The 22,549-nt window shown below is 47.4% G+C and overlaps 1 protein-coding gene across 1 annotated transcript in view; it reads right to left on the minus strand.

Annotated features, from left to right (window-relative positions):
* The window catches only part of SPRED2 (sprouty related EVH1 domain containing 2), a 128,809-nt gene extending 115,727 nt beyond the window's left edge, over positions 1-13,082 (minus strand). Inside the window, exon 1 of the mRNA XM_033239249.1 lies at positions 12,285-13,082. Within this exon, the coding sequence (XP_033095140.1) occupies positions 12,285-12,310 (26 nt within the window). The 5' untranslated portion in view covers positions 12,311-13,082. The remainder of the gene's footprint in view (positions 1-12,284) is intronic.
* Positions 13,083-22,549: the final 9,467 nt, after the last annotated feature.

The raw sequence follows: 22,549 nt of genomic DNA on the forward strand, positions 1-22,549 counted from the left end.
ACAAGTGATGGATAATTTGCATTTTAACCCTATTCAAATTTGGGTAAATGGTTTAATATGCATGCTAATATTCCATCATTATTCCAATTAAGGAAACTATTATGTTAAAGTGTTTAATCAGGAGAATTAGGGAGAACTCCAGACACCTAAAATTAACCTCTAATAGTCTTGACATTCATTTCATTTAAGTGCAATTTGCCAAGCTACAAGCAACTCCCGTTTAAGACTTCTGCTTAGGCACGTGGGGATTCCTGATAAGAACTAAAAGCAATTCATTTCCTAACTACATTGATGTCTAAAAGAATAAACTAAAAGGGCCACAATACAATCAAATTCCCAAGCAGTCACATTCCAAGAGATTTAAACATCATCATCTTGATTCCCAGTAACAACAATGCTCTTTGCATCAGAAACAACACAACCACTTCCTCTTTCTCTGACCTTCTCTGTTTAATTACTTCCTGTGATTTCTTCTAGGGCTGAGCGCCCAAGCTTCCCAGGGCGGCAGCCTTTCCGTGCATACATGACTGATTTGTCTGGAAGGTGCAGAATGCCAGCTGACAGTCAGACATTACACATACAGTTTGGGACTTCACGTTTCTTTTTAAGTGATGGATCTCATGGGCCTTCTGGCATTCACCAAGAACTCTCTTTCAGCCATAAGAAAAGAAAAAATTCTTCTAGTACATTTCTGTCTAAAATCAAGCTGTACCTCAAAGTTGGAAGTCCTGCCAAGAATGGGGAAGGGCAGGCACCTGATGATACCTCTCAGTGCATGAGCATCACCTTCTTATCAAATGAGCCTCTTCAGCAAACATTCAAAATGCCAAAGATGTGAAGTCATCTTTTTATTAGGGTCTGGACCATGAAGACAAACCATCACAGCCACGGATAAGCCCATGGACCCTCAGTGGCATCATTACTGGGGAGTTTGTTAAGAATGCAGAATCTCAGCCGGGCGCGGTGGCTCAAGCCTGTAATCCCAGCACTTTGGGAGGCCGAGACGGGCGGATCACAAGGTCAGGAGATCGAGACCATCCTGGCGAACACAGTGAAACCCCGTCTCTACTAAAAATACAAAAAACTAGCTGGGCGAGGTGGCGGGCTCCTGTAGTCCCAGCTACTCGGGAGGCTGAGGCAGGAGAATGGCGTGAACCCAGGAGGCGGAGCTTGCAGTGAGCTGAGATCCGGTCACTTCACTCCAGCCTGGGCGACAGAGCAAGACTCCTTCTCAAAAAAAAAAAAAAAAAAAAAAAGAATGCAGAATCTCAGGATCAGAATCCTCATTTTACCAGATTTCCCCAGAGAATCCCTATGTAAGTTCAGGTTTGAGAAGCACTGCTACGGGATGCTCCCCTCAAAACAGCAAGGCTACAATATAGGTCCAGGTATTGGACATATTGCTCTCACAAGCTTTCCATCGGGGTAAGTTGGCTTACTCTTTCCAAAACAAGTATTTGTAGAGTTGCTGTTTACATCTCAGTACAGAAAAGGCCACCTGGATGGGCACTGGCTCCCTACTTCATAGAAGAGCTGAACAGGAATGCAAGGAAGAAATGTCACTGCATAGTTCTGAGGTGTTTACAGGATTCTAAATGAGTTCTAATTTCATTTGCTCAACAGTAATATAAACCAAGCTATTCAGGCAACACATTTTTTTATACGAGAAAACTGAGGCCCTGTGAGGTTGTAACCCAGAGTGTTGTTCTACAGATGTTAAGATTTGAAGTCAAAGGACCTGGGTTAAAAATAACAAATCCTGCTGTGTGTGTGAGCCCAGGCAAGACAGTGCCCTCTCAGAATCTTTTCTTCACCTGTGGTATGTGGACGCTTGACTGTTGGACATATTCCACCCACGCGTGAATGTGTACGTGCCTGTACGTACAACACACACACACACTCACACTGTCTCTCTCTCTTACCTTCACTCATTCTTTCTCTCATACCTAAAAACGACTTGAAAAGCTTGCTTGTTCGATGATTCTGGCAAGGGCCTGTAGGTCCTTTGTTAATGCTGTGCATGAAGAGTTCCCCTCCCCAAATATGAGAACCCCAACACTTCACATTTCTAGTTTGCAGCTCTAGGAGGAACCCAGCAGGAAGTAGGGGAAGAAAATGGAAAACAACTCTAGTAATCAGTCAGTCATCAAGAGGGCTGTCCTCCCACCTTAAAGCAGATGAAACTGTCTAGCACCCTAGAATGTAAGCGCCCTGAGGGCAGGGACTTCCTGAGCCACAGCTCTGGTATTGTATGGCAGGCTAGGTGCTCTATATTTGCAGTAAGTGAATGGCACATGGTAGGCATTCAGTGGCTAGCGGCTACCTCTCCTCTGGGTGTACTTCCACTCATTTATTTTATCCAATACAATAATTTATACATAATTTTGCAATTGGGGCCTAAGTACATTCTAATTCAAGTTATTCAGATTCATAGTCTACCACACTCCAAATCAACACCTATAATCTAGTATCCCCGATTTTCCTTAGTACAAAAAAACATCTTAGAATGGACGGTAAGGTCTTCAAAGATTTTTTGTTGCTGTTTTTTGTTTTTACAAACAGCAGAGTACTATTCTGAAATGTGCTCACACACAGATCAATGAGAAGACAACCATTATTAGGCCTCCAGGGCCAGAGGTGAGCTGTTGAGCCCAGGCACAACATTCTAGCAAGGCAGATTTGCTTTGGGAGTCTGAGTCTGAGGAAAATCAAACTTGACTTAGCCTTTAAGCAAAGGGGAGAAATCTAATAACTATATTAAGACTACAGTCACACGTATGCTGCTTTAAAAGATTTATAAAAATGAGTAAAATTACTGGGATGTTGACAAATTAAACCTCTAGTCTAGCACTACATCTGTATTCCCACTCCATCATCCATTTTATTCCTTGGCTGGAAAAATAAAATGAAACTCCAAACATGGCATTCAAGTAGACAAAACATGTCATAAGCCAAGTGACTCCTAAGAGGATGGTCAGTTCCACCCATCCCCACCAAGCCTACTGACTTTTGTTTTAGAGACAATTTGAATGCTGTTGGTAGTAAGACTTCTAGACCACATATCAGGAATGGCACAGGGATGGCAGGGGAGCCAAGGATGCTACTACAGGTAGGTACTCTTACCCTAAGAGAACAGACAAACTATAAAACTCAGAATCTCAAAAAGCACAGCCAACTGGGATCACTGAGTAAAGGGGCCAATGGTCAGCTGGGCATCATTGATTATCACAGTACAAAAACTACCAGGACAGCATTAGAAAGCCAAAAGAAACAGTCAGTCTTAGAACATGACTTCAAAATCCTAATTATCCTCCCACAAGTTCCCTGAGGAGCTTTGAGCAAGTCATTTCAGCTCTCTAAGGTATAAAGTAAAAATCTCGGCCGGGCGCAGTGGCTCACGCCTGTAATCCCAGCACTTTGGGAGGCCGAGGCGGACGGACCACGAGGTCAGGAGATCAAGACCATCCTGGCTAACACGGTGAAACCCTGTCTCTACTAAAAATGCAAAAAATTAGCCGGGCGTGGTGGTAGGCGCCTATAGTCCCAGCTGCTTGGGAGGCTGAGGCAGGAGAATGGCGTGAACCTGGGAGGTGGAGCTGGCAGTAAGCTGAGATTGAGCCACTGCCCTCCAGCCTGGGCGACTGAGTGAGACTCCGTCTCAAAAAAAAAAAAAAAAAAAGTAAAAATCTCGTTTCCTGTCTTGAAAAGTTCATGGATCTCCTCTGCCTTGTAAATTCTGAAAAGAAAGAACACCTTATTACATGATGTGGGACAGACCTGGGGTAGATGGATGCTACTGAATCTGAATTTATCAGGGGCTGTGCTAAAATGTTTTACCCAGGCTACCCCGTTTATACTTTTGAGATGGAGTTTCGCTCTCGTTGCCCAGGCTGGAGTGCAATGGCGCGATCTCTGCTCAGCACTATCTCTGCTCGGTGCAACCTCCACCTCCCAGGTTCGAGCGATTCTCCTGCCCCAGCCTCCCAAGTAGCTGGGATTACAGGCATGTGCCACCATGCCCAGCTAATTTTCTATATTTAGTAGAGATGGGGTTTCTCCATGTTGGTTGGGCTGGTCTTGAACTTCCGACCTCAGGTGGTCCGCCCGCCTCAGCCTCCCAAAGTGATGGGATTACAGGCATGAGCCACCATGCCCCGCCCATTTCTACTTTTTAACAGCCTATCAGGTAAACAGCATAATGAACTTCATTTACATTAACCCAGGGCTGGTGGCTTAGGACACTTAGCAGGGTCCCTTAGTGGGGGAAGAGGTATGGTCTCACTCCAAAGTCCATGATTCTTCCACTACCATCATGGCAGCCTCTCCTTTAGTAGTTTTGAAAAAGCAACTCAAAGTCTTTTTTGGATATAGGTATCCAAAAAAGATAATTGTTAAATTATCTTTCAATTGCGAAAAATTGTTAAATTTTTATACAAAGTACAATTATTTTTTCAATTAATGAATATTTACTTCAACGAATTGATAAATGTTTACAGAAAGCCTACTATGTGCTCAGCATTCTACCAGGCCATGGGTATGAGGGTTAATAAATTATTCTCACGGGGCATGGTGGTGTATACCTGTGGTCCCAGTTACTTGGGAGGCTGAGATGGGAGCACTGCTTGAGCCCAGGAGTTCAAGGTTCCAGTAAGCCATAATTGCACCCCTGCACTCCAGCCTGGGCAACACAGCAAGACCCCATCTCTAAAAAAAAAAAAAAGTAATAAAAATAAAAAATAAAGCTATTCCCATGCCAGGTACAGGTGGCTCATGCCTATAATCCCAGCACGCTGGAAGGTCGAGACAGGAGGACTGCTTAAGGCTAGGAGCTCAAGGCCATCCTGGGCAACATAACAAGACCTCACCTCTACTAAATACTTAAAAATTAGCCAGGTATGGAGGCACACACCTACAATCCCAGCTACTCAGGAGGCCAAGGCAGAAGGATCGCTTTGAATATTCCAGCCTGGACAACAGAGCAAGACCCTGTTTCAAAAAAAAAAAAAAAGCTATTCCTACACCTAGAAAGACAGATGGGCCAAGTTTCTCAGTTAGTATGTGATGCAAATACAAAATAAACAGTGGGTATCTGAAAAGTCGGTACTGGAGTCCAGAGCCAAAGCAAAGCAACAAGAAAAAGAAACAAAAGGAATAAATAATGAAAATGGAAAGACAAAAATGTCATTACCAGATGAACAAATGAAAGTCAATTAAAAACCTTAACTGATAATTAAGTTTTAAGCATTTATAAATGGACCACAGGAAATACATCGAAGAACAAAAACAACCAGATCTAAAAAATCATTATTCCAGGACACAGAGGAGCCAAAACCATACATTTTAGAAACTTCCAATATTTGTCCTAATCTCTTCCATCACAAGTGTTAAATGCTAAGGGTGAAGTCAAAATCTGTTTCTTTACCTTTACCCTCTAAGTGCAAGTAAACACAGAAAGTTTGTTTTTAAATAAATATTCAACTACCCTTTGAGAGTAGCAGGAAGAACATAAGCACAATTTGATAATATGTGTGCAATATGCCACATGTGAATATAATGTTGATAAAGGTTACATGAGAAAGGGAAATGGGTAGTTAGGAAACAATTGTTACTTAATTTAGCAAAATCCTATGATCCTGGCCTGACTTTCCTTCTATGACACAGGACATATGTCAAGGTGTAACAATCCTTCATGCCTATCCAGGGCAAGCATATAAAAAAACGTATTTTGCTCCACGGGGCACTGGAGCATCAATACAAAATATTTCTTTTTTTTTTTGAGATGGAGTCTCGCTCTGTCGCCCAGGCTGGAGTACAGTGGCGCGATTTCGGCTCACTGCAACCTCCGCCTCCCGGGTTCACGCCATTCTCCTGCTTCAGCCTCCTGAGTAGCTGGGACTACAGGCGCCTGCCACCGCACCCAGCTAATTTTTTGTATTTTTAGTAGAGATGGGGTTTCACCGTGTTAGCCAGGATGGTCTCGATCTTCTAACCTCGTGATCCGCCCGCCTCGGCCTCCCAAAGTGCTGGGATTACAGGCTTGAGCCACCAAGCCCGGCCCAAAATATTTCTTCTACTTCAAAGTCAATAAAAGCCCTAGAAAATGCCTTAAAAGCACCATCAATGTTCTAGTCTTAAATAGTAATTTTTAAATATTTCTAAGAGTAAGTTATCAAGTTTATCGATATGATGGGGTCTTTTTTAAAAACTTGGCCTAATTCATCTTAGTAAAAACAAGCCCAAACAAATAATCACATACACCAACATTTTCTGGTCTGCCTCTATTATAATCTTGTTCAACTTCTGAAAATTTTGCCGTTAGATTGTATTTGTGTTCAGCTGGCAATACAGGAATAATGCCAATATTGGAGTTCATTGGCACAGCTGTATCCACCCTCAAGTGTTAAGACTCCAACAGAACCCTGCAGCTATTGCAAACTGTTAATACTGTGACTTCTGCAGAGATTCTCCTGCAGAGGCACAGAAACAGGCCCTGTCTTATTGTGCTCAAGATTTTCTACTTGTCAGTTCTCACAACAATAACGGAATCAAAGTTGGTTTTGAGTTACCAATGACAGATCACTACCACCAGATAGTTCTGCGCGGAATTTCCACAAAATACCAGAGGCTTCATGGTTGAGTTTCTCAGAAGGAGGCTTATATATACCCTAAGTTAACCAAATACAACAACTGTAATTATTGCATTAGTCAGTAGAGATGAAATAGCACTTTAAAATAATTAAATCCATTATTTTATTCAATAGACATTAAGCAACCACAATGTGCCCAATGATGTTGGTCCAACAACTAGAAAACTAGGCATTTGAGATGTAACCTTGAATCCAAAAAGCTCATATTCGGATGCAGAATCTAGCTTGGTATAAGTCTAACTTGAAATGATAATTGCCATATAGTGTAGGGAAAAAAATACTACACACAGACATCGATTTTGACTTGGATTTTGACTTTGACTTGATTTTGACTGGGAGGAGGGGGTTGTGGTGGGAAAGTCAAAAAGGACCACCCAAACACAATGGCTCAGAGATGGCTGGGGGCATAAGCAGAATGTCACCTACTGGAGAAGCAAAGTAAGAAAAAGGAGAATATCAGAATAAAAGCAAGAGTAAGCAAATTGCTAAGGCAAAATAGTTCTGGGTATTGCTACTGATCCACTTTGTATATATTTTACTGGTTAAAAGGACAGGAAAGCAGAGGGGGCCAGCTTTAGTCAGATTATTAGCACTTGCTAATATTCCCATGGAAACAAACCTAGACCACCACCAGCTGATGGAGCTTAGTCCACTCCAGGTCTACTACTTCACTAGCTATTCAGCCTTGCACTAGGCACTTAACTTTATACTACGACAGGTCCTAGCTTACAAGCTCCTTAAGGTCTTTCCAGTTTTTTTTTGTTTTGTCTTGCTTTTAACTTTTTTTTTTTCTTGAGACAGGGTGTCACTCTGTCGCCCAGGCTAGAGTGCAGTGGCACAATCACAGCTCATTGCAGCCTCGACCTCCTGGCCTGAAGCCATCCTCTCCCCTCAGCCTCCTGAGTAGCTGGAACTACAGGTGTGTGCTACCGCACCTGGCTAATTTTTTATTTTTATTTTTTGGTAGAGACAGGGTCTCATTATGTTGCCCAGGCTGGTCTTGAACTCCTGGCCTCAAGCCATTCTCTGGGCCTGGGTCTCCAGAAGTGTGGGGATTTTCTGAGGAATAAATCAATATTCTAATTCTGCACAGCCAACTCCATATATTTAACATTTAAGGGTTCTACTCATGTACAGTAGAAACATACCCCCTGGTAGAAACATACCCTCCTTTTTAAGGCTAACACAAAGAAAATGGATCAATACTCACTGTATCAGTTTAATTTCCACAGCTGTCATTTCAGTTAATGTAGATCTAACATTCCAATAATAACCAACTCTGAATCTGCACTACTCCCACTATCTTTAAGGTGTATCACAGAATTCTCAAACCCAAATTTATTTAAATCCATTTTAATTCAGTATGCCCCTCATGCTTCACAGCATTTTCTGGGAAGATAAGTGAAGTGAGAAAAATTATGGCAATGACAGATTGTCACCAATTCAGAAGAATAATGAACAAGCATGATTGGCAGAAAGGCTGCGAGCTCTGAGTCAGAACGACTGAGGCTGGACACCCCCACCGGTTCACAGTGGTTAGTTAAGAGCACAGAGCCCTTCCTGAACCAGGCTACTGGAGTGCTCAATTCCCAGCTCCTTCAGTTACTCATCGCATGACCTTGAGCAAAGGATTTCACCTCTCTGTGCCTCACTTCTCCCAGTATTTAATAGGGATAATAATACTATCTACCTCACAGGATTTTTAAGAAGACTAAATGAATAAAGTGCTTTAAAAAAATGTTTGCTTTCTCAGGCAACTAACTTGACCTCGACTTTCTCATCAGTTAAATGGGGTAATACCTTCTTCACAGGGTTATCTGAAAAGCTGAGCTTGAAAGAAATCTATCTCAGTGCCCTGCAGAGCCACACAGGGCACCTGTTTTATGCCTAGTCCTGTACTATAAGCTTTACATAGGCTATCTCATTTAATTCTCAAAGCAGCTCCACAAAATAGGTAGTGTCTATTCCCATTTTGTCCACTCCACATAAAACCAACATGACATATGAAAGTAAACTGCCTTAAATCATAAAGTGAGCAAATGGCTAAGCCTTAAGCCTTAAATATATGTGACAAATGTATTTAACTTGGGGTCTTCCATTGGTCTCTGGCTGAATAACCAGTTATAGAACACATTTTTGCTGACAGTTTAGGCAGAGTGTTAAAGACATCAGGGAATTATTAATTTTGTAAAATGTGATAGTAGTATTGTGGTTTCACAGAACAGTATTTTTATTTCTTGAGAAGTAAGCTCAATTATTCAGGTACAAGAGTCCCAATGTCTGCAATGTCTTTGAAATGGTTCAGCAAAAATACTCATGCCTGTTTTATTAATGGAAAACCTTTTGCCGTTAGGAAAAATATGACTGAAAGGGAAGCTGCAAATCCATTCCCAGCAAAGAGTGAGTTACAGAGAAGAGTTCATGAAAGGAACAAAAGAGAAAGCTGAATGGCAGCTCGATGTCTCCAGGGTTAGAACTTGGTTCAGGAAGGTTTATCTTGTCTGCGAATTTCCAAGCCATTCATAGCCATGATCAAATGCTTTAATTTTTAAAAAACTTCCACTCGTATGCACAGAGGACGACTTACAATAGTTTGCTGATGCTCTTTACTTCTTAAATTATATTTTTAAAAGTCTGTAGAATTGTAAATTTTAACATGCATTTTTGTAGGGGGGAGAACGAAAGAATGGTCAGTGTATTTTCTATATGCAAGATATCTTTTGGGACCATCGTCAACAAGGGCAAAGAGACTTTCCTGAATTACCATATATTAGAAGAACTTTAAATTGACATGGAAAACAACATTAGAAAACAAAACTTTTTTAAAATTAAGCACAATTTTACCATTTGCAAGATTCTGATTTACTGCATTCTGATGCTAAATGAAACATATTATCTGGACCATTCAACAAAAGCTTTACTATATGTAGACTATCAAGTCTATTTTACCTAAGATGTAAAGTACAAATACATCTTCCCTATGTCTCCAGTTTGATGCCACAATTCTCTTAAGTAACAACCCCTGCCTGGTTCCAAAAGGTATCTGAGAGACCTCAAACATAAAATCATTACAAGAAAAAAATAGAACAAAATTCACCCAAAGTAGGAATCTAGCAAGAACCTAAGCAAATATGGCTACCTTAATCAAACAATAATTTTAGCATTGGACTTAAAGACAGTGGCAGCAAACAACAACTGAACAACAAAAAAGCAATCACAGCAAGCGCTGTAATTCAGAGAGAGAAATCTTACTGTCACTAACATTTAAAAGGAATTTTTCAGATGCGTCATTACACAGGTACGTTGAACATAATAATAGACGGTAGCTACCATGGCAGTTTACAGCCCACGAAGTTGCTTTCTTCTCAGACATGTAAAGTCTGGTGCCAAGGTCATCACATTAAAAATAACCCCTATAAGCCCATTTCTTCAGTGGGTAAGATGCCAAGGCTTCTCAGTCTCTAAGTGAAACTAGAACTCCTCAAATATCTATCCTCTCAACTGGACTTGTGACAGCAGTGGAGGCTGCGGCTTCATGCTGAACTTGCTCTGAGAGCCTAAAATGGAACTATTCTTTTATCGCTGGTGATTCCACTCAAAATCCTTCTGCTTTGGATAGCAGATGGAGAAAGATGCAAGGCTGACAAGCTGCCACAAAAAGGGCCAGGTCAGGCCTGTATTCCCAAGGGGTGGCGCAAAGGTACAGCGGTCAAACCTCTCCAAGAATCTGCAAGGCCAGAGCACAGCAACCAACCTCACTGCCACTGCTGCTACTCCGTGTGCAGGTACAATCGAGGGCCCATAAAAATACTGATTTATTGGCCACGTTCAAAAGGCAGCAAGGCCCAGCAGCATATTCCTTCTCTATATTTCAGTCCTAAAAGCGCAACTTTTTTTTTCATTTTACCATTTTAAGATGCTATATACGAAGACAAAGCAAAACGTCTGAAATAGACACACCAGCAGATGTGGTGGGACATCTGCGACAGGCACACCAGCAGGGATCCTCTCCTGTGACGGGTGTCTGGAAGATCAGGGGTTACTGCAGTCAAAGTTCCCTGGGGACTCACAGGAAGGAAATCGAAATTCCTTTTCCCAAACAGCAGCCCCATTCCCGCCCAGACTGGCAACAGCAGACGCCAAAGGATAAAGGGGGTATATTTAATAAAGTGAGATGATTTCTTAGAGTAGAGCACAACACTGTCACCTGCTGCAAGAGACAAGCCTCCCTGTCGCCCAGCCCTGAGTCACTTCCCCTCCCAGCACTCTTGAGGCCCAATGCCTGCGGGGGGCAAAAGACCTGGGGCCTCTGGAGCACGCCTCCCGCAGCCCGCACTCCCCTGCAAAGACACACGCGGGGCCTCCCTCCAGGGCGCGTCCCCGCGGCTGCCAACTGGCTCTTTGAGCCCAAGCCCGCGCCGCCGCTACCTTGGCTAATGGCAGCACTGAATGAAAGGAACCGATGCAGACTCCGGATTTATGAATGTGCAGGGGAGGAGGGGAGGGATATCATGTGACAATAAAGGAGAGCGTCTTATTCACAAAAAAAAAAAGTGACTGGTGGCGGGCACAGCCACTGAGCAGCAGCGGCGGCCGCAGCGCGATGACCGCTCGGACCCCAGGCAGAAGACAGAGGTGTCGGGCCCCGCGGCCCCGCCCCCGTCGCACCCGAGACTGAAAACGCCTCGGACCAGGGAGAGAAAATGCCAAACTGGACCCCTGGACCGCGAGGCAGGAGGCAGCTGCACCTCCGCCCCGGGCTGGCGACAGTCACGGGTCCCGCGCGGGGCTGCCCGGGATCCCTCCGGCGGAGCGCCCCAAGCATTGTTCCCCTCGGGCCTGCGGGCTGGGCACAAACCCGTGCACGCGCACCCGCGAGGACACACACACACACACACACACACTCGCCCCCAGCGCGCTGCCCCGCACGCCCCCGCCGCACTCGCCTAGGTCCGCCCCGAGCCGCCTGACCCCGCAGGACGCGTGTGCCGACCACAAGCGCGTGCACAGACACTCACGCACCGCGGGGCCCCTCGGGCGGCTCCAGCACGCCGGCCCGCGCGGGGACCCTGGCGCACCAGACCCCAGCGCAGCCCGCGCCCGTCCTCCTCTCGCTCCGCCGTGTTTTTTATGAATGAAAATGTGGTATGCAAATGAGAGCGATTCAAGAAAACGAAATGGCGGAGCCTAGGCCCCAGTGGGCTCAGGAGCGGACTGCGGGGCTCGCGGCGCGGCGGGAGTCACAAAGTCACTGTGCAAAAACCCACCGGCCCCGGGAAGCCGGAGTGGGGGTGTCAGGTCTTCCGCTCCAGCCGCCGAGGATTTCGAGGGCGGGGGGGGGTGCTGTGAGTCCTCGGAGAGGGAGCGGGGACCGCCCGGAGGTCACCCGCACGCCCTTGGCCCCCGGAGCGGCCACCAGCCCGCCAACCCTAGGCGTGCGCCCGCCAGCCCGCAGCAGTTTTTGCCCCCTCCTCACTTCAACAAGCAGGAAAGCCTCGCGTCCCAACCCGGACAGGTCAGCGAGTCGCTGCACCCCACGCCAAGTTCACCCAATAAGCGTCCCCGCCCGCATCCTCAGCCCCGGCCCCCACGCTGCCCCCGCGGGGCACCCTTGTCCCACCCCGCGACCAAACTTACTCGTCCGGGTGTGTTTCTTCGGTCATTTTCTTGTTCACCTAGACGCCTGTCCCGCGGCGGGCAGCTTTGCTCCCTTCATCTTCCTGTCCGCTCGCCCCCCTTCTTCACATCTCCGGAGATCGCCTGATTTGGGGAGGGGGGGCGGCTAGAGATGGGGGCGCCGCAGCAGAAGGGGAAGCAGGGAGCGGGGTGAGGTCTGGGGGAAGGGGTGCAAAGGCAGGCTGCAAGGAGAGTGAACGCCGCAGCGCCGTGGGGAGAGGCGGGCGGAGGCTCCGGGGGCTCGGGAGCGGGCAAAGGGGGCGAGATTTGGGAAGGGGTCGGCGGTGGGGGAGAGCAGGAGAAAAACAAGCGCGCCTTGGAGCGGCGGCGACTGCTGCGAGGAGGAGGAGAGCGCCGGCCGCGGGTGGGGGGACTCGGTCCGGGGTCGCCCCCAGGGGGCCGGGCCAATCACGGTTCCGGGGAGCGGTCGGCGGCCGGGGGAGGTGCGCCTGGGAGGCGGTGCAGGGCGCCCCGTCCGAGCCCCATCTCTCGACTCCACCGATTTACTCCATATTGGATTCTCACCGCCGCCAACAGGAGGAGGAAGTAGGGCGGAAGCGATGACGTCTTCCCAGCGGCCAGAGGTGGTGGAGTGCAAAAAGCTTCCTACTTGCGACCGAAAAAAACGGGAGAAAAAAAAAAAACTTTGTCCCGCCTACTGAGCACGCCCGGCTTCCTCTCCCCCTCCCTCCTGGCTTCCACTCCCGGGGGAGCCGCGGAGCCGAGTTGTTTGCTTGCGCCGCGAACGTCTGGCTCCGAATCCTCCTTGATTAGGGCTCCGGGTTTTAGGAAGCCCGAGAGGAGAGAGGAGGCGGGAGCGGAGGACTCTTACACATCTGGCTCCCGTTTTTGCTCCCTCCCTCCTTCCAAACCCCAAGATTAAAAATCGGGGGGTTGGGCGGGGGCGGAGATGCGAAACTCAAGGGAGGGGAGGGAGTGAAACAGCTGAAGAGGTGCTCAGGCTCAGAGGAACAACTACCCCCCACCGCAGGATGGGAAGGTAGGGGCGGCGCAGGTGCCAGGGGCTGGCTTCTCCAGCCCAACCCAACCAGAAACGGGAGGGGGTTCGACTTTGCCAAGGTTCTGAAAGGCAGAGGCTTTTCCGTTTCACGTGAATCTTGTGATTTTTTTCCTTTTTTGTCTCAATAGAGGAACGGATTTTTGTTTTGTTTTGTTTTGTTTTGAGATGGAGTCTCCCTCTGTCCCCAGCCCAGGCTGGAGTGCAGTGGCGCGATCTAGGCTCACTGCAACCTCCACCTCCTGGGTGTGATTCTCCTGCCTCAGCCTCCCAAGTAGCTGCGACTACAGGCGCGCGCCACCACGCCCAGCTAATTTTTGTGTTTTTAGTAGAGACGGGGTTTCACCGTGTTGGCCAGGATGGTCTCAATTTCTTGACCTCGTGATTCGCCCGCCTGGGCCTCCCAAAGTGCTGGGATTACAGTCATGGGCCACCGCCCCCGGCCAAGGAACGGATGTTTTTAAGAATCATTACTCCTGCAAAGCCCAGCACAGCCCAGAAACGTTTGCATTTCCGTAGAAATTATGGAAGTTCTCGCGTTAAGAGGCAGCCCCGGCCGGGCGCGGTGGCTCACGCCTGTAATCTCAGCACTTTGGGAGGCCAAGGCGGGCAGATCACCTGAGGTTGGAAGTTCGAGACCAGCCTGACCAACATGGTGAAACATCGTCTCTACTAAAAATACAAAATTAGCTGGGCGTGGTGGCGAGTGCCTGTAATCCTAGGTACTCGGGAGCCTGAGGCAGGAGAATCGCTTGAACCCGGGAGGTGAAGGTTGCGGTGAGCCAAGATTGCGCCACTGCACCCCAGCCTGGGCAACAAGAGCAAAACTCCGTCTCAAAAAAAAAAAAAAAGAAAGAAAGAAAGAAAAAGAAACAAGGGACATAGTCCCTATCCCTTGCTGCTCTCCAAACATAGTAGACTTTTCCATCCTCTTGAATGTCCACGGGACAATCCAGATATGATGTTAACTAAATAGCAATCACTGGGCCGGGCGCTGTGGCTCAAGCCTGTAATCCCAGCACTTTGGGAGGCCGAGACGGGCGGATCACGAGGTCAGGAGATTGAAACCATCCTGGCTAACACGGTGAAACCCTGTCTCTACTAAAAAAATACAAAAAACTAGCCGGGCGAGGTGGCGGGCGCCTGTAGTCCCAGCTACTCGGGAGGCTGAGGCAGGAGAATGGCGTAAACCCGGGAGGCGGAGCTTGCAGTGAGTTGAGATCCAGCCACTGCACTCCAGCCTGGGGAACAGAGCGAGACTCCGTCTCAAAAAAAAAAAAAAAAAAAAAAAAAAATAGCAACCACTGAACAACAGGTTAAGAGATTAAATATTTGCCTCAGGCTGGGCGCAGTGGTTTATGCCTGTAATCCCAGCACTTTGGGAGGCCGAAGTGGGTGGATAACCTGCGGTCAGGCGTTTGAGACCAGCCTGGCCAACATGGTAAAAACCTGTCTCTACTAAAAATACAAAAATTAGTTGGGTGTGGTGGTGGGCGCCCATAATCCCAGCTACTCCGGAGGCTGAGGCAGGAGAATTGTTTGAACCCGGGAGTCGGAGGGTGCAGTATGCCAAGATTGCACCATTGTACTCCAGCCTGGTCAACAAGAAGAAACTTTGTCTCTAAATAAATAAATAAATAAATGCCTCAAATTTAGTATTCCTAAAATTTACATGCATCTAGGAGCCACAAATGCTCCAAAAAGTTTCACCTTGAGTCAGGGAGAAACTGATGGTTTACTCCAGGCTTTGTGCTTATCACAGCCATGATCTCTGCGGACATGGAGTGGGGTTCACACTGGTGATGTGTGATGGTGGGGAGGGCATGAACCAGAGGATGGAACAGCTTGGTTCTGGTTTTCTCCTAGCAGTCCTGAGACCCCAAGTGAGTTTCCTTATAAAACAGGAATAACAAGGCCAAGCTCGTCTTTATCAGTTTGTGAGGTCATTGAGAGGTGGTGAGAAAGTACTAACCAAAGCCAAGATCTCATTGTCCTTTAAATCCCCAGAAGGCTAAGGACTCACCTTTGGCCATGGTTGCTCTCACCCAGGTCTCACCTTTGGCCATGGTTGCTTTTCTCCCTGGGAGTGCTGAAAGAGATCCCACCCTGTTATTCCCGAACTTCCCAGAACACAAGCACTTACCCATGTCAAAATTATCCACCCTATGGGCATCTCTTGGGCTCCACCCTTCAGTTTCAAGGTACACAAATGGCGAGGTGGCAGGCGAGGTGATTATTAATTTCTGCAGGTAGGCCAGCTCTATGAGCAGGTTAAATTGGTATCATCACCACTCACTCAGCCAGCTCTCAGCTAGTATCTGTGAACGACTGGCCCAGCCTATGGACCAGGTTGCCAGGGGAACAATGGTAAATATTCTGAGGTGCAGAAGTCCCCAAGTCCCCACTGGGATCACCTGGTGCCATACTCCAGCTGGGTTATCTCAGGTAGGCCCTTAGATCCACTGAGCCTTGGGTTCAGTGTCTGTTGTGTCGGAATAATACCCACAACATAGGGTTGCTGGGAATCTTAAATGTGCTATGCAGATTCCTGGTAGCTCTTTCCTCTCTCTGGCAAGTTGGTTTACCAAATGCCCCCTCCACTCTGTCCTTCATGTTCCTTTAAATGAAGCCTGCCAGTTCTCTCCAGTTCTCTGCTGCCTTGTTCATCACCCAAAAGGGGCCTTTTGATGGAAACATTACTAGCAGGTCATCTCTTGGTCTTCCCCATCAATTACCATCGTTGAGGTTAAGTCTGACTCCTACAGCTCCATAGAATAAATGAGGATATTGGGCGAATAACTCGGATACGCCTGTTGATCTGAACAACAGGGTGTTATCAAAGTCCATTGGATTGTTGCTGGAATACGGGATATCACAGATTTAGGGCTTTAATTGAATGTCACTACTGAAAAAGCTAAGGACCCACATCCCTGTCTCTCCTCACAACCAGCAGAACAGGGGGCCGCGGGAAGCTCTGAACACGAGCAAATCAATAGTGTTCAGTCAGAGTAGGATCGTAAAGCTTCAAAAGTAATATCGATCTGCTCACAACTTCACGCAAACCCAGCGGGGCCCCCAGCAGGTCCCCCACCTACAGGCTTCTCAGTTCCGAGTCCTGGGCGAGGGAGCACCCACACCCGGGCCCTTCCCGCTGGCTGCCCGGAAAGCCCGGAGCGCGGAGCCGGAGCAACCCTTCGCGGCCGGGGACGGGCATGCTCAGTAGCCCCGTAGGTCCTGTTTCACTGGGAAGCCGGCCGCGGCCCCCACCCCTCCCGCCCGGCTCGGGCGCCAGGAGAAGCGGACATTTTAGCCTCCTCTGCAATCCGCTCTCGTTCGTGTCCTTCTCCCCCTCTCGTCCGGTAGGGCCGGGAGTGTAGATTTCCCCAGGGGTGGGGGTGGGATCTGAGTAATCACTCGCCTTCCCCCCTCCCTGGGGCGGGGAGGGGGCGATTTAGGGAGGACTCCACCGGGCCCAAAGCTTCGCGCCACCCCGCCGCGGCCCGGCCCCCAGAAGCCCCCAGCTGCCGCGGCGCCCCCGCTCCCCGCCCCGCGAGGCGCGCGCAGCTGCGCCAGGGCCTGTCCTCGCCTCACCCCCACTCTGCCCCTTCGGTATTTCTCAATGACCGGCGCTCGGAGGACACTTCCGACGCGGGAGGGAGGGGTTGTCATTAGCGCTCGGTTTATCAGTTCCTTCCGGTCTCCCCGACCTCAGCCCGGAGCGCGGCGGGGCCGCGCCTCGGGCGATCTGATGCCTTTATTACGATGTTTAAGTAAGCAGTCGTGTGTGCCAAGTGAGTTTGTAGCCCAACTGTCTCCCCCAAGCCCCGCTGGCAGGAATGGAAACCCAAGCTCTCTCGTAATGCAGAGGATGATGCAAACTTAGAAACTGACCCGGCGCCCGGGAATGAGGCCCCCCTCCCGCCCCGGGCGTGCGGCGGCCCAGTCGGGGCATGAATGGCTGGAGCCGGATTGCATAATCTGCGCGGTATAAATAGCCGGCGGGCGGGCCGCTGACGCTCTCGGTTGTGCCGTTATCGTGCAATGCTTCATCCCCGGTGCCATTCACTCCCAGATCGTTTTCTCTTTCAGCTGCAATGCCGGAATTTTAAATAGAGATGAAAGGCCCCTGCCCCCGCCTCCCTCCTCCCCTGAGTTCATGTATTATGAATGAAACGCCAGCCTGGCTGCTTCCTGAGGTGCTCCACTTCAGGTAGGAGAGAGGCTCAATGTCAAGGCAGCTGGCTACCAAAAGTTGGGTGTGTGCGCGCGTTGGGGAGGGACGGAGAGCAGGAAATAATTGACAGGCCGGGAAACATTCTTTTCGAGAAAATGTAACGTTCAGGTTTGCCTCTGGAGTTTCAGTTTACAACTGTACAAGCCTCAGTCAATTTAAGAATGGATTATGCAAAGGGGCTTTCGACTGCGGCTTGCTCGCCCTCACACCCTAGGCCGCTGTCTGTGGAAAGTGCTATTTCATTCAGAGGAGCTAGTTCCTGCCCTCCCAGGGAGACAGCACACATCCCCTCTCCCCTCTCATCCCCCACTTTAAGATGAGCCCTTAGAGCCCTTGAGGGTCCATAAAAAAGCGAATGCTGTTCACTGTAGCCATTCTCTAGTTCCAGAACCTTGGAAGCCTCAGCGAGGTCCAAAGCTGAGTAGGTTTTAAAACGTATTTTTTTCCAACTGTTTTTCAAAAATAGGTAGTGATTTTAAAAATTAAAGGATGCAGCAAGTTTTCATCTCATAAATACCAGATTTCAACTTAATTTTTTAACATAATAATGGCCAGTTCTTCACAAATGAATTTCTGACATGTGAAGGGCAATCAATGGTCAAAGTCATGATTTTTTTCATTGGATACCCATTGCTCCAGTCTGCGTTGAAAGCACCAGGTCTCTATGAGGCAGTGGGGATACAGAGTTGAAGAAACCCAGACTCCTTCCCTCCAGGGATTCGGTCAGCTGGGGCAACAGGCGTGTAAAAAACACATGGAGCCACGAGGTAACAACTCTAAAAAATGGAGGAAGCAGAAGAGAAAACAGGGGTCAGGGAAAGGAGGAAAGGATCCTTGAAAGATGCTGGGAGTGCCCTTAGATAATTGGAAGGGAGGAATCTCCGGGATAAAGAGCTGGGTTACCACAAAGGCCCTAGGTGCGAAATAATGTTGGGGGTAGGGGGAAGGAGGTGCGGGAAAGGGTGTAGAAGGGTAGAAGCCAGGTCAGGGAGGTCACACAGGCCTTGCTGAAGAAAGTTACCCTTTGTTTTGAAATCATGGAAGCTTTTGTAGTCGATTCACAGCTGATCTTTGTCTCGTCCCAGATCACTGCCGTGGCTCCCAAAGTTATGCAAATGTGGGGCAAGTGGGCATCCATTGTTCTGGGATTGGGGCATCAAACCAAATTCACAAACTGACAGCTCCCAGGCCAGATAAGGCCCCAGACAAGTTTTGTTTTGCTTGATTTTTTTGTTTTTTTGTTTTTGTTTTGTTGTTGTTGTTTTTTAATCAAGCTAACAGCTTAAAACCAGAATATTTCACATAAAACTCAATATTTTTGGCTCCTCCTGAAAAAAATTAAAGACTTAGCAACTGTGAGTGCCAGATTTCTGCGGGGTAACAGTTGATGGTTACTGAGTGGAGGCTGCCCTGTCTGTCAGGCTTCTGGTTCCTGGAGGCATTTGAGCTTTTGACCTCTGGCATAACAGGATGTTTTGTGACAGGGTGAAGGCCCCACTCTGAGACCCCAGGCAGGTAGAGCTTGTCCCTGGGTAAAAACAATTTGCATGAGGAACGCTGGGCCTCTTGGGAGGCCAATCCCCAATCTCCTTACCAAAGACACTGTATTCTACCTAGGCAGCCAGGCACACTGGGTTATAATGGGCTACCCACAGCCGGCATGCAGGGAGCAGTGAGGCTCCTAAAATAACAGTGAACACTGATCCCAACTTGGGCTCTGTTTCTAGGGAACCCAACCTAAGAGAACTAGGCTCTTTCTCACCAGGGGAGCTGGAGGGGTTCAAGTGATCAACTGAGCAAATCATCAAATTTGTGGTTTTACAAGTTACATAACCAAATAATTTAAGCAGGGAATGCTAGACTCAGGTTTTATACTTTAATAGGTTACTCTAGGTTTGAAGGATGGTTTGTTGGGAGCAGAGCAAAGACGGGTTTGGGAGAAATTTTCCTCTTCTGTGACAGAAATCACAGTGCATGATAAAGCACAGTGGCAAGGGCCATGGAAAGAAGTAACCAATTCCAAAGACACAAACGGGAGAAATGACTTGGCTTTATGATCTGTTAGATGTGGGGGGCTCATGGAGAGGTCTAGAATAAATTCCAAGTTTCTTTCCCTTTTCCTTGGGAAATTGGGTGTTTTCTGGTCCCTTAACATGATTACAGTAATAAGTGGGGAGTAGGAAGAAGTCTGGGATCACTCAGGATGGAGAGACACAATGGGCAGTTGCTGCCACACAAGTCTGGGACCCACACAGTAGGTCAGGGACTGAGGGATATCGATAGGACAAGACCGAGTGCAGCAGACCCTGGAGGTGGAGATGGGGAGACAGTTCCCTGAAGACATCATTTGAGCAACTGGATTCAATTTTGCCTGAAGCCTGAGGATGATCTGGACTTTCAAGATGTAAAAGCCAATATATTGTTTTTTGCTTGAGCTAGGTTGAGTTGGGCTTTTGTCAGTTGAAGCCCCCAAAATTCTAACCAACAAAATAGAAAACCATACTTTGGGTAGTGAAAAAGATTGAGAGGAAATAAGGAATGGAACATAAGGGGAATTTTAGAATGTGTGTTTGCAATTTAACACAGGGACATCTGGGGTCTTTGCCAGGGAGTTTCATAGAGACTCTGATTTACTAGAACAAACTACTCCTAGGAAGTTAGTCAACACTTTATGGGTTGCGCTGTCCTCTCTTTTCAGTCTCAGCATCCTACCATCACTACCATAATTCACGTGTTCACCTGCCTTCTCACTCCTAAAAACATACCTCATTTTTACTACCTTTATTTCCCATCCCTTCTGTAAAGACCAAAGCTGGGGAAAGAAGCTTAATAATATAAGAGAATCAGAGCTTTTAGAATAGGAAGAAAATGGGCTGGACGTGGTGGCTCACGCCTGTAATCCCAGCACTTTGGGAGGCCGAGGCGGGTGGATCACGAGGTCAGGAGATAGAGACCATCCTGGCAAACACAGTGAAACCCCATCTCTACTAATAAATACAAAAAATTAGCCAGGTGTGGTGGCAGGCGCCTGTAATCACAGCTCCCTGGGAGGCTGAGACAGGAGAATGGTGTGAACCCAGGAGACGGAGTTTGCAGTGAGCAGAGATCCCACCACTGCACTCCAGCGTGGACGACAGAGTGAGACTCTGTCTAAAAAAAAAAAAATAGAAGAAAATGAAGGATCATATATTGTGGAAACTCTGACTTCAGTAAACCAAACATCTTACCCAAGCTTTTTGGAATGGAGAAATATTAAGGAAGAAAGCAAAATACAATATGATATGGTCCCTGTATTCGTTAGCTTTTGGTGTATAACAAACCACCACAAAATCTAGTGGCTTAAAATGATGAACATTTTACTGTTTCTCGTGAGTCCCTGGTCTGGGCTGGCTCAGCTAGGGCTGGATGGTCTAGGATGGCCTCGCTGATGTATGTCGTGATTGGCAAGCTCATTGCTCTGGTAGGGCCTGAGGTGGGCCAGCTCATCTCTGCTCCACATGATCTGTTATCCTCCAACAGGCCAGCCTGAACTGCATCACATGGTGGTAGTGGCAGGGTTCCCAGATCAGCAAGAGAGAACAAACCCCAGTGTGCATATACTTCTTAAGCCTCTGCTTGCATCACATTTGTTATTATCCCATTAGCTGAAGAAGTCACACAGTTGGCCGGGTACGGTGGCTCAGGCCTGTAATCCCAGCATTTTGGGAGGCCGAGACTGGTGGATCACAGGAGTTCAAGACCAGCCTGGCCAACATGGTGAAACCCTGTTTCTACTAAAAATATAAAAAATTAGCTGGGCGTGGTGGCAGCCACCTGTAATCTCAGCTACTTGGGAGGCTGAGGCAGGAAAACCGCTGGAACCTGGGAGGTGAAGGTTGCAGTGAGCTGAGATCATGCCATTGCACTCCAGCCTGGGCGACAAGAACGAAAGTCCATCTCAAAAAAAAAAAAAAGAAAAGAAAGAAAGAAGTCACACAGTCAACCCAGAGTCAAGGAGTAGTGAAATAGATTATCCTTGTTGATGAGAAGAATGGCAAAGTCATATCACAAAGGATGTGCATACAAGATGAGAGGAATTTGTAGCCATCTTAATAATCTACTTCAACCTCTAACCCAAATTTTACAACGTAGAAAAGGATATTTGTTTTTTGTTTTTGTTTTTGGTGGTTTTTTTTTTTTTGAGATGGAGTCTTGCTTTGTCATCCAGGCTGGATGGAGTGCAGTGGTGTGATCTCAGCTCACTGCAACCTCCACCTCCTGGGTTCATGCAATTCTCCTGCCTCAGCCTCCAGAGTAACTGGGATTACAGGCATGCACCACCATGCCCAGCTAATTTTATTTTTAGTAGAGATGAGGTTTCACTATGTTGGCCAGGCTGGTCTTGAACTCCTGATCTCAAGTGACCCACCTGCCTTGGCCTCCCAAAGTGCTGGAATTACAGGCATGAGCCACCATGCCTGGCCTGTTGTGGCTTTTTTTTTTTTTTTTTTTTGAGACAGGGTCTTGCTGTGTCACCCAGGCTAGAGTGCAGTGGTGCGATCTGGCTCGCTGCAACCTCAACCCAGGCTCAAGTGATCTTCCCACCTCAGTATCCCTAGTGACTGGGACTACAGGTGGTCACCATCATGCCTAGTTAATTTTTTTAATTTTTAGTACAGACGAGGTCTTGCTATGTTGTCCAGGCTGGTCTTGAACTCCTGAGATCAAACAATACTCCTGCCTTGATCTCCCAAAGTGTTGGGATACAAGTGTGAGCCACCTTGCCCAGCCAGGATATTTGTAATAATAATATACATTTATCTCACATATGATATATTGTATTCTTACATATACAAATATAAAATATAAACATGATACATATATAAGTACATGTATCATGTATTTACATAAGTATATTTTTATATAGATATACTATTTCTATATAGGAGTACTGTTGATGAAATTCACTTTTCCCTTTACAGTCCCTGATTTGTG

This window comes from Trachypithecus francoisi, unplaced genomic scaffold (genome assembly GCF_009764315.1).
Source record: "Trachypithecus francoisi isolate TF-2019V2 unplaced genomic scaffold, Tfra_2.0 Lachesis_group17, whole genome shotgun sequence".
Lineage (NCBI taxonomy): Eukaryota > Metazoa > Chordata > Mammalia > Primates > Cercopithecidae > Trachypithecus > Trachypithecus francoisi.